This window comes from Triturus cristatus, chromosome 7 (assembly GCF_964204655.1).
Source record: "Triturus cristatus chromosome 7, aTriCri1.1, whole genome shotgun sequence".
Classification (NCBI taxonomy): domain Eukaryota; kingdom Metazoa; phylum Chordata; class Amphibia; order Caudata; family Salamandridae; genus Triturus; species Triturus cristatus.
Genome location: NC_140590.1, coordinates 462,876,547 through 462,891,450, shown reverse-complemented (window position 1 = coordinate 462,891,450; position 14,904 = coordinate 462,876,547). Strand labels below are relative to the sequence as shown.

Genomic DNA, 14,904 nt, shown 5'->3' with positions numbered 1-14,904 from the left:
TATGCATTTTCAGAAACCATAAGCTGAAGTGTAGAGAAAAGTGAATGAATTTTCAAAATGTATTTAAAACTGTTTGGAGTGATAAATCATGCAGCATTCAGGACACTTGTTACTAATATTATTACTATTTTTTACATAAATGAAAGCAACTGTGCCTGATGTACTAAAGGGATCACTGCCAGTAATCTTGCAAGAGGTAGTCACTAATGTAATAGTATCTTATGGGGTCACTATTAAAATACCTGTAATATTAGTAGCTCAGGGCGATTTTAATTGAACATAAGTAGCTTTTATTACAAAAAGGTTGGAGATCCCTGGTATAAGAAGTGGGGACTGAAATAATGTAGCTGATTTTAAACCAATTAGAGAAGCAGATAGAAAAAGAAGATTCATTGAATGCTTATCTCCTCGCCTCGCCCTTACCTGCTGCTGGCTCCCACACTAGTCCACAGTTCAGTGGATTGAGTACCTACACTTATTTTTTTCTCCATTTAAAGCACTGATGAAAAGTGAATACATTGCCCAGCTACTCACAGTGCCCTTAAAAACAGCAGTGTTGTGCTTCTTTTTCCACCTCTGGCACAGCAGAGCAACCGTGTTTCTTTATTTTGCATGTTTCAAAATTCACCCTAATATTTCTCCAACTTCTGCGGACACAAAAAGAACACCTATTGTGTGGCCTGGGAACATTACCAGTTGTGATATTGAAAGCCCTTCCCTGTTGTGATAGGTCATTAAGCGCTCCTAACGATGTACTGGAATCTCAAGGCAAAGATTATGTCCCATATCTAGAGGAGAGGAATGGCATTTCTAGAATACAACTTCAAATAATACACAAGCAGCGGTAGAATACAACCCTGCAGAAAACATTTCCAGACACACCCTTCATCACGTCAAGGCCTGATTAGTGGCCAAGGAGTAACTAAACTTTGTACTATAACAGTCAATCCCTAAGAACAGGTCACTAGCCTGTATCTGTAGCACTAGCACAGTCGGGAAACAGAACAAAAGATACTGCAAGTTACAAGCTGTGCAGAAAAGAATACTGCAACAGATACGTCAATGACACCAGAAAATGCCCTTGAGTTTGTAGCAGAAGAACTGAAATCCTTCAAACAAGAAAACAGAGTTCTGGGATCATGGATGAAGACTACTCCGTGGGACACAAACTATGAACAAGTAATCAATATGATACACAAAAACAACTGAGATGGGACTACAGTAAAAAGATCTCTCAGACAAAAAGCATGGTTCATGAAGTGAGACTCCATAGTACAGAAAACCACAAACATAAATCAAACTTGTCAATACTTCAGCAAAACGCCGTGCTCTTGAGCCCTACAAGTGCTTGACATACCGGACACTATGTGGACGCACCAGGTAGCAGATTATGCATGCAACCTCCAATCTGTCATAGTCGCTTAAATTGGGAGGTAATAAGTAAGGACTCTCCTATTGGGGGCAGGAATGAGTGCATGCTTGAATATAAGCTCCAGTCAGGGACAGACCCAGTGATAATAATAGTAATTTAAGACTTCTAAAGTGTAGGACACAGCGATCACAATAATAGACAATTATTACAATCCAGAGAGGAATGAAGTGTTCAAGCATCATAAATTCTCTTACCACATATACTTTACTAGAGCGTTGATGAAAAAGTAGATTGCAGAATAGAAAATCTCAGCAATGATTATTATCGTCCAAGAACCTCATTATTAAAGGACAGCAAATATTGCATGAAAGATTTTAAACACCTTGTATGTATATATTTATTGGTATTTATATAGCACAAACCTAGCTAGGAAGCAATGGAAAGCTGTTCAATAAAAGGGAACATTAAGTATAAGTGGTGAAATTTGCAATAAATTGAGCAAGTAATGAAGTCAAGAGAAGAGAAATGAAACCGTAATAATGCAGAGAGAAATGTCATTCAAGGCTATGATGAGGAAGACAATGACGTAAGTGATTTCAGGGGTGTTCAAGGTAAAGGATAGTGTCAGTAAGGAAGAAAACATGTTAGGTAATCGTGTATATAATTCTGGTGACATGCTAAGTAACCATGTATACAATCCTGGTGAGAAACTGTGCTACATAACAGCAAGTAAAAGAGAGCAATTCATTGTAAGATGTTGGTGTTAGTAAGAGAGTATCATGCTCATCGAACACATGTTCACTTTACACCATTGCAGGCAAGGGATCTAAATGCCAATATGTGGTTGGACTCAGATACCTTGCTCTATAATGGAGTCCTGCATGATTAGGATTCCTTGGGAAGAGAGCTGTAGCCTATGGCCTGTGAAAGAGATCTGCATGAGTGTAATGTACCCTGGCAGAGAATTCTAGAGGGTTGATATGCGTGTGTCAATTTTAACTTACTACAGTGAGAAAGCTTAGAATTGGTGAGGTTACCCGTAGAAGTAGATACGGGGAGCAGAGTGCTCTGCAAGGGTGATCTACCTGAGAGATTGGAAGGGGTGAAGCTCCCTCAGCATTGTACTTCAACGATGATAAGCTATTGAGATGATAAGGAGAGATGTGCCCTAGGAGAGGGATACCTTGGAGTAATGTTCATTAGAAGAATCTGCTGGGGTCAAGATCACCCGAAAAAGATCTGATGGGGATATGCCAGAGTAAGAGGTCTGCACGTAATGATGTGCACTGGGAGAATATCTACAAAGATGATGTGCTGTCACAGAAAGACTGATAGGTGGTGATGTGATTCACACTATACTTGAGGCCCAAACTAACTTGACCCTCACCCCCGTAAAAGAGTACCGCTAAACACAGAGATTTACTCATGACCTTTTGGTTCTAAAGCATGGCAAACAACTGGAGCGTAAGGAACGGCTGAATTATAGTCCTGCAGATAATGAACACCATCAAATCGGCCAACGTTCCTTTTTCTCATACCGCATTGCAGAGGCTGAGAACTCTTGCAGGGAATTTTTTCAAATCACAAAACTTTGTGAACCAGAAACCTTGCATTCCGATAATTCCAGTATCTGTAGAATTAAGCGAGAAGGTATCTGTATTTTTAGGAAAAGATTAATGAGGGCTTATTTCTCCATCCACTAACCAAGTCTTCCCTTTACCAGATGTTATGCATGTCGCAGCACCTGCTTTAATCTGATCCTGGAATAACTTGGGACCCATCTCCTTGGCTCAAATACAGCAGGCCCTTTTGCAGAGTAAATCTGGATCACCTAGTGGCCCTTCCCTCCTGCATAACTTGTCTCCTCTGCAGAGACTACAGCACTTAACACCTGGTTAGAATAAGCAGCCGTCCTCGCATGCTGGAAGAGGGCTAAAGTCATTCCTCTCCTTAATGAAAACATCTGCTAATCCATCTATTTTAGCTAACTTTCGCTCCATTTCCCTGCTTCCTTCCTTAGCTAAAATGCTGGGGAAATGGTTAACACACAGTTATCCACTTATCTGGAGAAGAATTATAATCATCATAACCAGTTGGGATTTTGTCAGCAGTACAACATAGAAAGTGCCCTTCTCAAGGTAGCGAGAATGATACATTTGTCCTAGAGGAAGGAAAAAGTGCTGCCCGGATCCTGATCGATGTCAGCAGCATTTAATAGCGTGCCTCATTCCATCTTGATACAACGCATGACGGAGTTAGGTATTTGAGACACTGCTTAGCTTTGGCTTGAATCGTTCTTGGAAGGGCGAGAGCAAGAGATCTAGCTTGCTCCCCATACTTCACACAGCAAGCAACTAGCTGTTGGGGTGCCACAGGGCTCTTTCCTTAGAAGAAATTCACTACAATTATTCAATATCTATATGTCCACCATTAGCTAAACACATTGAACCCTATGGGTTGGGGACCATTTCATGTGGCAATGACAGTTGTTCCTTAATTTTGATCCTCTTTCACAAACATGACTACCACCTTTAACTCCTGCCTGAAGGATCGACTTCAATAGCTGTGTGAGAGGTATCTGCAATACAGTTCAGAAAAAAAACCTGAGATTATCCTATTTGAAAAAGTTAGAGAACACTGGATAAATACTGAATGGCCGAGAGGCCTTCCCACTCCCTATACATACTTCAGTCACTAAGAACCTTGGAGTAAAACTTGATGACAAGCTCGCTCTCCAACCTCAGATTCTGTCTTTCACTAGAACCTGCTTTACCTTGCTTACCTCTATCAGACGGTTTCTCGCCCTCCTTCCTCAGAAGGCTCAAAGGAGGTTGTCCATGAACTCGTAACAGCTACACTGGATTATGTTAGCATCTTAAACCCAGGCCTACCAGAGAGTTGCATCAGAAACATCCAAGTGGTATAGCATACACCTGCCCCCTCATCTTGGGCATTTCCAAGAGGGAGTAAATCTCATCCCCTACAGGCACTACATTGGCTCCTTATCAAGAAAATCATTACTTTCAAGGCTCTTACTCATCGGACATTTTATAAGCGCGGCTTGCACACTATCTGACTGACAGGACTGTACATTATTATAACTCTCCGATCTGCCTCCACACAGCTTGCCGCAGTACCGAGATTCCGCAGGGTTAGCAATGGTGGGCTGAGCGCTCTTTTTCGGCTCGACCAGCAAATAACGGAATCAGCTTCCGCTGTCAGTCTGGGTTAATTCTCAAGACTTAATCTTAAGAAAAGCCCTAAAAATCCACTTGTTCTCCTCTCACAAGTGGGGCGGCTATGGGAGTGCGTCTGCAGATTTAGCCCCGTGACATTTCGTGGAGTACCTATCCCCTTCAGAAATCTTTCATTCATTCCTTCAGTCTTCCTTCTCACTCTTTGATTAACTGGTTAGATGTCGAGTCACTCAATACAGAGAGACAGAAATCCAAGCATTCGGGGAAACCTACAACGTGTGAAGATGTTAATTTTCCTATTAATTTTATAAATCCCCAAAATGTTCTGGAGGCAAAATTATGGTTTTTGCAGTCTCGCTTACCTGTTTGAGTGCCCAAGAGACATAACCTGCGCAAAATAATCAAACCAACCGCAAAGAAAATATATAATACTTCTACAATGATACTTCTACAATGAGTCAATGACAAAACTGAACTCCAAATGCATGTAATCATAAGTAAGAATTAAGTGAAACTTCGGTTGTTAGCATGCCTCCACCCATTTAGTGCATTCGGCCTCCCGAGCAAAGATTTTTTTCTAACGTATATTGTGGACTCCATCCTCTGTATTGCCTACAGCAGTTTAAGAACCGCCAGGGCGCGTTTCCTCTCCTGGACTTACCTAAAGAAAGCGCTGATCGGGCTCCACCTCTTACGGGGTTCACTTGCTACGTTTGGACCTTCCCGGTACCCGTAACTCTGTATCAACCACTAGAGCAAGTGCTCTACTTGGCCATGCAAGAAATGAGACAGTTCATGCTGTAAGTCGTATTACCCTGACAACCTGCGTGCCTCGCTTTAGCCAGTAGGAGTTCTCCAAAAGACACGGCGAGACAAGCCCGTCCCAGACATAAGAAAGCGAGGTAGCCATCTTGGAACGCTTGTTATATGGTTACTTTAACCGAGAAACGTTAATTGAGGCTATGGAAATAGGAGAATATTTTTTTAAATAATCGCATAACACTTTAATATGTAGATGTATTATATTTACTTCAAAATGACAGCGCCATGTTTAGCTAGTTTATAACTTAGTGTACCGTATTATTAATGTTATACTCGTCTAGTCTCTTGGAATGTTGACGAAAGTACCGTTCTAGATGGCGACGTCTGGGGCCCAAAAGTGGTCCCAAATTATTATTTTGCTGATTTCATAGCTTCCAGACCAGCAGCGTGGCGTCTGTTTTCGTCGCACGTTTGTGCTCTCGAAGACCGCCCCAGCAAAATATTTGCACGCTCTTTATTCATTGGACACAATTTACAATTGCGACATAGTTAAAGATTTTCAAAGAATGGAAAGGAAATTCTGCATCATTCAAACACACAAAAGGCATCAAAGAGAGAAATTCATATTTCCCGTAAAAGGGCACATCAAGAGAACACCCACAAGTTTATAGTTTAATTGCATCGTGATATCATTTTAATAATGGTCCTCTTTGAGAGAGCATATTTTACTCTGAAGGGAAAGAGAAAGTTTTAAAATATCGTTGCCATAATTTGTCTTTTTATGAATACATTTTCAGGGATAGTAAGCGCTATAGCAATACGATTACGACACAATGACAAGACTATTCCCTAAAATACAATTGCTACACTGCTTAGTTGCAGAAGGCTTGGCCTAGAACATTACAAGATGGCTACAAATTTGTCAGACACACGTGCGGGTATTAACTAGCCCACACCACCTCAGCAGACTGTATCTAATCTAGAGCGCCCCACAGACATGGAGCTGCAGCTGAAAGAAGCGCTGGGGACGTCTGTGCTGAAAGCCACATCATATGAAGGTGGCGGCTGCATCAGCCAGGGTCGGAGTTACGACACGGACCACGGGCGGGTCTTCGTAAAGTTCAATCACAAGCCCGAGGTGCAGTGGCTGCGAACCCTAACGGCACACAACTTACTTGGGGCGACATTCCCCTAAAAACATAAGAAAGAGGCGAGACTAGGCAGTTGTAATTAGTGTTTGGCCAGACTAGTTGTTTTCTGGGCTTTGTAGGGGGCAGCTGTGAGGACAACCGGTCAACTGCTCTCAGATAATTGCAGAACCCAGGCGGGCACAGGGAAGAGGCAGACCCTGCTTATAATGCGAAAAGGGAAACTACTAGGCACGTTATGTTTAGCCTGCTGTCAAACAAAGCAGTCCCTGGCAGAAGCTTCGCCAGCGGGCTAGGTCGGAGCTGAGGTAGTGTTGCAATTTGTAAACGCTGACTTCCGTAACCTATACATGAGGGCAGGCGCGCAACACCCATTGGGCTCACCGGGCTTCAGCCCCCCCGTCGTATGAGACAGCCTCGCGGGCTGGCGTCCGTCTAATTGCAGCCGCACCCGAGTACTTCACAGGTCTTTAAAAGACCATTTACTCGGTAATGAGGTTTTGTTGTGGTTTCACCCCTGCTTATAGCCCCTCTGCCTATGGCTCGAAGACTTAGCCCCCCCCCGAAATATTTTTCAGCACCCACCCCCCCCCCCCCCCGAAATTTGGCTCTAGTTGCCTGCCTGCATGAGGGGTCAGTGTGTGGCAGAAGAAAGCGGGTGGGGTCACGAGGGACGGAGCTCGAAAAGCAGAATTGACAGTCAACTTAATATTTATTTAAAACAGAAACCTGATGCAAGGAAATTGGCAACACGTGCAAACGTTACCTAAATGGTTAAAACACCTGCTGCTTGCTATCTTTGTGTTCCAAGCAATTTTGATGGGTTTATTCTAGTGGCAATATAACTCTGGTGTTTTAATGCAGTTCAGGAAGAATTCTGTGTTTTGTTCAATCACAGTTTTAACCCACAAAGTAGCATAGAGTGTTAATGTGCCTACTGGAAAGCACATCCGGTAGCATGCAGAACCCAGATTGTATGTAGAAAGTTAAGTGGGCTACTGTTTTTGACACTGGAATCATTTTGTTACTTCCAGTTCATAAGTCGCAGTCTTAATATAGCACAGTGATCTATTTATTGGTATCAAGCAGCTGCATGCAAACTGTAAGTCATGGGTATAGATCCTTATTGTTTTTTCTCTGTTATTCTAAGATTGCAAGGAAGGGCTCCTCTTGGAATTACTAAAGCTTTGTTAGCACAGTCAACCCCAATCACTGTTTTACATTTTATATCCTCTTTTGTTTCTCCCAACCATTTACTCTTAACATATAATGCCTACAAGTATGAACGCTATGTGATTGCTTCACTACATAACCCTCATTGTCTTATATAACATTTCCTGTATATTGTTTTACACACATATGATTTATTGTGTCTGTGTGTGATATAAAGTGCTCTGATATCCTATTCTGGGATGAGTTGTTGTAATTTTCTTTTCTGTATGTATTTATATATTTATTATCACCATCCTTAGTCATTGACCTTATTTTATTTAGTGGGTATCTTCCTCAACTGTTTCCCCTCCTTTGTATCAAAGTCCCTTGTCCCATAGAATCTTGAGAACCCCCCCCTGAACATTAGAATGTTGATGAGTAGTCAGCTGAGAAACTTGGAAGACCGTTCGTTTTTGTTGGGAACTCCATTGATTCTTACCGTCTACGATTCTTGTATTTCTTCGAAGAGACACCATTTCAGTTGTGCTAAAAACGAACTAAGAACAAGCATTGCCATAGCCAATAGGTCTTGCTTTTAGGACCTTATAAGTATTTAGGGGCATATTATCAAGCACTGCGTTAAATTAGCGGCGATAATGGGCTTGATAATATTCCGCAGAGAATTCCCATAGAAGCCCTTGTTGACACCAGAACATGGGCTTCTATGGGAATTCTCCAGGGCATATTATCAAGCCCATTATCGCCGCTTTAGCGGCAGTTTTCTGCCGCTAAAGCGGCAATAATTTTAACGCCGTTTGTTGATAATATGCCCCTTAGTTATGCAGCACAATATGTTTGGTGCAACAACATCAACTGTTGCATGGCTAAACACTTATAAGGTACAAGGTTTAGCCATGCAACAGCTGATGTTGTTGCACCAAGGAGATTTTGCTGCAAAAATAAATACTTATAAGGTCCCAAAAGCAATACCTATTGGCTATGCCCATGCTTGTATTATTTACTATATAATAAAGTAGCTTCGACTCTTGCCATGTCTTACTAACCACTTACATAGCAGCAGCCAAACATTCCCCGTGGAGACAGGAGGGACCCTGGAGTAAAGGTGCTTATATAAGAGAAAGGCAGAGGTGAGTGAGTGCCAACTGTGCACATACATATATTTATGTTCAGTTAATGGTGTAGAGCGCGAAACAAGGACATGGTGGTGTCACCTGTATTGCTAAATGACAAAAAATGTATGCTTTGTAAACATATCTTCTTACTAGTAGCGGTCTCTAGAGCTCATTCGGGAACCAAGACGCAGTAAACCAGAGGGATTATGACCAGGATCACACAATGCGGTGACGTGTTCACACTGGGCTCCCCGATTTCCATCCGTAAACCCCAGTAACGGAAAAGCGAAATGTTTCCGAACTACAGTAAAACTAGAAGAACGTGTTGATGTTGTTGAAAATATTCATCACAAAAATACTTCGTACTGCGAACTCTTAGTAAAATAAGGTGGGGAGGGGGGGTTAATCTGCAGCTTTTTGTTCTGATGGCCATAGAATGACAAACAAAATCTCACAGCATGAATACCGTTCGTTTCACAGGACGCCCTAAGGCGCTACAGCCCTACCCTCTCCAGGGGAGTTTTGGAGGAAGAGTTTAACTCTCCAATTATGTGTTTTTTAATACGTGCCACACGAATGTACTACAGGTTTCGCAAATATATTAGCGCAGAACCATTAGGGTTTTCAGCTGTTTCTGAAGATAGTACTTCAGGTTGTGGCCAATGAATATGCAGTACCCAAGAGCGTAATTTCTCAGCAGCACATAATTATGTACCGGAATAAGTAAAAATGCAGAGTTAAAAGTAAAGCGCAGGTGCCGCGATTATAGCAAAAGTAAAGAAATAGATGTTTTTGTCTATTTCTTTATTTTTGCTATAATCGCGACACCCGCACTTTACTTCTAATGTTAAAAATAAAGCACGGGTGCCGCGATTATAGCAAAAGCAAAGACACGGACAGGGCGGAGCGAGTGGGCGTGCGGCTGCAAAAGTGAAAGCAGCTGCAGCGTCCACACGCTTAATGACCCGTGAAAGACAGATGGCAGCTGCTCGCATGAACGCAAGCGCTAGGCCAGCCATGGCAGCATTTTTTGAAGCCCTTACTAAAAGTCTCGCCAGACCAGCGCATGCGCTGGGTCAGGCGAGACCTAAAAAATAAATGAGTATATGCCATTTAAATATTTTTTTTGTAAAAACTCCTACACACTGATACATTTTGCATTCTTACAGTGCAAGCACATCTCTTACATGGGGGGAGGGGAAGAGTTGAAAAAAGTCAAACTCTGCCTCTAAGTCATGGTTTCTCTAAGGTACTTGTGAACTGATAAATTGTCTTCCTTCCATTGCATTGGCATCTAGGTTTTAGGTTACAGATGGCTCCTAGCCCCGACGATACTTGAATAAAATAAAGACAGATGGCCCTTTAAATCAATCGTTTGTTTGCATCTGACTGGAAGTGAAAATAAGAAAATCTCCTTGCTGCCTTCAGGTTGCTGTACCAAACTCAATGCAAACAACTTGAGAGAGTGCTAAATTGTGTGTCTGGTTGTCCGAAAAGGATGATACCAGGACAAATTTAGCATATTTCCTTCGGTTGACTGGATTCCAAATCTGGTTCAGCAATAATTGCCAGAGCTGGGATCTGGCGCAATACGCCTTCTTTCCAGCACTGGTCAGAGAAAATCTCCGAGTCCAGTTCTCAGGTTAATATGCTCGAGAAGACCTTAGTCTTTTACATCTGAGAAAGCATTGCTTGCAAAATATTTTGTCAATATACAGGGGGTGTAGGGCCAGTCCACTGCTTTGGGTTGGCTTTCCTTTCACTCTCATTTGCATGCTTTTGTTTAGTTAGAGCGTGTTGTCCTCACTGCCTCTTCTTCTCTTTGACCCTTCCCTGAAGCATGGCCAATATACTTGTGTCCTTCTGCTGCTTGCCTTGTGGGAGCGATTTTTAAAAAACTTTCACAACTGCATGTAGTTACACTATGTCCACTGCCCACCTATCCGTGTTGCTCTCTGTGACCGTATGTTTTTTTTTTCTTCTTTGTGGCACTGTAACTTGCATTTTACTCTCTAATAAACTCTGTTCCTTTGATTAAAAAGTTCACATAATTAAAAAAAAAAACACATTGTAACATTGGGTTTCTCTTCCCGGATGAGGGAAATTGGATACATTAACAGAACTTTCACTTACTTTGTGTTTCTGTTTTCCAGTTCATAATTGTTATTTACCCCAAGCCCTCTCCTCACTGGTCGCTTTCTTCATGTTTTAGATTTCACTCTGCCAGGACTCTGGCTTTGTGGTGCTTGCCATCATACAGCATTCCACTCCGTCCCTCTCATACCCACTTTCTTCACTATGTTATTGTTCACCCCCAGGTGCTCCATTTTTTGATGATCTCTCTCGCTGCTTCTCCTCATTGGCTGCATCTTTTTTTGGTCGCAAATTTATTTATCTTCCACCAAGGGCTCGTGATTGTTCCCATCTCTACCCTCAATGATTACGTTGTTCCTCTTGCTTCCCCATGCTTTGTGCCTTCTCGCCTGGTTTCTTGTGATTCCTTCCTTCTCGCCATCTCTTTGAACTATCAAAAATGCTTCATAAGTTTACAGTTGGCAATAGATTATGTTTCTGTACCTTGTTAAGCGAAAAAAGTATAGTTCAATTTGTGACATCGGCTTCTTATGCCCCACGAAGATCAATTGTAGAATTTTAAAAAATCCCATTGGCCTTGGGTTTTTGTGGCCCAAAATGCAAAATTTGCAGCCCAAAACCTCACAATTCACGGTATTTTTGCAGTGGGGAAAAAATGTGCCTGCCATAAAAATACCGAAGGCTTGTGCTCTGTCACTTCTGGAGACTGTGCTATGTCACAGTCTGTAACTTTGCAGAGTCTCCAGCAGCACAGAGCCTGGAATCCGAGGCTGTCTGATGTCAAAGAAAGCAGATCACAATATGAAACCTGCTCTTTTTGGCATCAGACAATCTATGCATGCTGGGCAGCAGGGGTGGGGGTGAGGGGGTGGCGGCAGAGAAGATTGAGGGTAGGTAAAACAAGCATTAAAAATGCAATAGGTCTCGCCTGATGAAGTTAAAGCCATTTGCTTTGCTAATGGTATTGTATAGCAGTGCAAATGGCTTTAACTCAATGAAAGGCGATACCTATTGCATTTTTAGTGCTTTTTTTTTTTTAAGGCAGGGGCATAAACAATGAGAGCGTGGAGGTTGTGAAAAGGTACCTGAATTGCAACACTTGCAGCGGACGGAGACTAGGGGAGAATCAACAAATGCCAGATTCTGAAGGGAGACCGAGGTGGTGCTGAGTGATGCTGAGGTGGTGGTGTGCTGATGCTGAGCGATACTGCGGTGATACTGAGGTGGTGCTGATTTATGCTGTGGTGCTGAGTCAAGCTGAGGTGGTCCTCTGCGGTAGTGAGCTGGTGCTCTGTGGTTCTGAGCTGGTGCTGCTGAGGTGGGGCTGTGTTGGTGATGGTGCACTAATGCAGATGTAGTACTGTGCTGATGCTGAGATAGTGCTGTGCTGATGTTGAGGTGGTGCTGCACTAGTTCTGCGCTGGTGCTGCCCATTTATGGTGGATTCAGTCTTGACCCTTTCTGGCTACTTAACGATGTTTGAATCCAGCAAATACTCCACTAAACTTTCCCTCAGGCTCGAACTTTGCAACCTGTAGGGTACCCAAGTAGTTTTGCAGCATGAGCTGAAACCCACTGTGCTGTTTTGCTAATAAGTGAACATGTGACCTGCAGTGCTCTGCAGCAGGCACATTAACTCCCTAAGATGTTTTGTGATGATTTGGCCCTTTGACTAGCACATTACACGCTGATCTCTGCATTAGGTGCCCTAAACATGTAAGCTAGCCTGTCAGCTCTACACCCTGGGAGTTCCTGGACATACACAGATCTCTGCAGCAGGTGCCTGAATCCAGTGTACCGCCTTAAAAATGCTACTAAACGTCTAGGCTGCAGTATGCAACTCTTGTGGAGTAGGGGTGTCACTTTCACACGGGCGGGGCTCAAACTACCGATTTTGTTTGAAGCAGAGGTCAGCCATGCCTGGAATAAAACGGATGGTATGGCCTGGGATAGAGAAGGGAGGAGAGATTCAATGAGACAATCATTAGCCTGGGATAATAAAACTGCTTTCACTGGGTTATAGCAAACCTGCAGTTGACATGGTTTTCATTCTAAAAACACAGAACACTGTCCGAGCTCCGTCACTTGACGACAAGGACCTCGGTACCGGAAATGGGTGTATTTGCAACTTCTCGTGATGCAGAGTCTGCCACCGGAAGTGCACTCACTGAGAAACTAAAAACTGAAAAAACGAAGTCAAAGCACTGTGGTCCGGCGAGCTTGTGCGAGCCGGCGGTGTCAGGTCTCGTGTCCCCTGCCTACAGGGTACAGCTGTGTCAGACAATACAACTGCATAATTACAAGAGCAGCGCGGTAAGGGGGGGGGAGTACTATCATTACAAAGGGAGCCGTAGGGGCACACGGGCGGAGGCAGTCACATTCAGACAGATGCCACAGTCACAATAGCGAGAAAGGGATTCTGATACAGGCAACAAGTTACTGTTTTGCAGAGCGGCATATTACTGGAGTGTGCGCGGCAGCGTGGTGAATGGACGAGGGGCGGGGGGAGTGAGCGCGGCATCGTGGTGAGCCGGCGGTGTCAGGTCTTGTGTCCCCTGCCTACAGGGAACAGCTGTGTCAGACAATACAACTGCATAGTTACAGGAGCAGCGCGGCAGGAGGGAGGGGGGGGGGGGAGGGAGTACTGTCATTACGAAGGGAGCCGAAGGGGCACACAGGCGGAGGCAGTCACATTCAGACAGATGCCACAGTCACAAGAGCGAGAATGGAATTCTGAGACAGGCAACAAGTTGCATTTGCACGTGCATGTTGACAGCCCGACGGCGTTAGCAGCGCACAGTGCTGCTTTCGCCATGCGAGGGCTTTTTACATGTGCCCGCGTACGGAGGGACAAAGATGGCATCGGGCTGTCCGCATGCGCATGCATTTGCAGCTGGATGTGGACAGCCCGACGCCATCTTTGTCCCTCCGTACGCGTGCACATCGTGAATTGATTACAAAAAGCCCTCGCATGGCGAACAGCGCTGTGCGCTGCTAACGCCAGGCGAGACCTAAAAACAATTAGGAGACATGGGTGAGGTTTGGAGTTAACAGAAGACAATGGAGAGCCAAGGGAGAGGGGTGCAGTAGAGGGTGGGGGAAAGGAGAGCCTTTTAAGGGTCTGCAGGGGGCACGCAAACGTGTGAGGTGGCCTGGAGGCTAATTGCTCAGGAGGAGGCTAGGTGCTTTAAAAACGCAGGCAGCAGAGGAATTTAACACCTCTGCTGCCTGCTGGCCTTTTGCTTTCCCTCTCTTCACTGGCTCATTGGCAGCACAGAGCCAGTAAAAAGAGAGTGAACAGCCGTTTTTTGAAAAAAATGTATCATATTTCGTGGTCATTTAAAAAAAATGGTGGCATTTTTACAAAAGTGCCGATTTTGCAATCTTTTATTTGCAAAATCGGGGGGGGGGGGGGGGGGGTTCTGAATACAACGATGTTTTTGTGTCAACTGCGAAAGAAGTGGCCAAGGCTGAATAGTGTAAGGTGATCTGTGCTATGGAAGCCCGTTCCCAAAACTATTAATGGGTTCCAGGTTATATTCAGTAGTTCTGTGAAGGCCAAAAGTTGTCTGCAATCTGTGGAATACCCTGATCCATGTGCCGGGTGAATCAAGATCGTACACACCGCTAGCATACAAAAGCACTCATTTGTTCATTCAACATAGTAGCAACTAGTACTATATACCGAAGCGCCCTACCTTGGAGCTGAAAGGTAGAGAATAAGTCCTAAAATAGGTGGCAGTATTAACTGCCATAGTTAATGTACTGTGGCATCACTGTATCACAAAAGAGAGATCACAAAATCATGTTGTGACTCTCTCACACCCTTTACTTTTAGGAGAATGTGTCTAATATCCAGTCAAACAGATAACTCATATATTGGAAAAAATAATGCATAGTCACACCTTCCATACAGTAATATTAGGAACACAGATATTTCCTTAAGAATGTATCCTTTATGTTTCTAACTCACGAAGTTAATATCAATGATGACATTATTCAGACGAGCATGGCTACACACACAGGGCCTCCTAGTGCTAAGACCA

At 43.6% G+C, this 14,904-nt stretch overlaps 2 protein-coding genes across 4 annotated transcripts in view; one reads left to right on the top strand and one right to left on the bottom strand.

Annotated features, from left to right (window-relative positions):
• TBCD (tubulin folding cofactor D) overlaps positions 1–5,396 on the bottom strand; it is a 2,329,415-nt gene extending 2,324,019 nt beyond the window's left edge. The window contains exon 1 of the mRNA XM_085616794.1: positions 5,231–5,396. The gene's annotated coding sequence lies outside the window, so the exon portion shown is untranslated. The remainder of the gene's footprint in view (positions 1–5,230) is intronic.
• A 906-nt stretch (positions 5,397–6,302) lies between these two features.
• LOC146809931 (ketosamine-3-kinase-like) overlaps positions 6,303–14,904 on the top strand; it is a 159,289-nt gene continuing 150,687 nt past the window's right edge. The window contains exon 1 of one of the 3 annotated variants that reach the window (XM_085616791.1): positions 6,303–6,469. In XM_085616791.1, the coding sequence (XP_085472917.1) occupies positions 6,329–6,469 (141 nt within the window). In that variant the 5' untranslated portion in view covers positions 6,303–6,328. Of the gene's footprint in view, positions 6,470–6,576; positions 6,788–6,874; positions 6,969–14,904 lie in introns of those variants that run through there. The other 2 variants (XM_085616792.1, XM_085616793.1) reach the window with 2 other exon arrangements.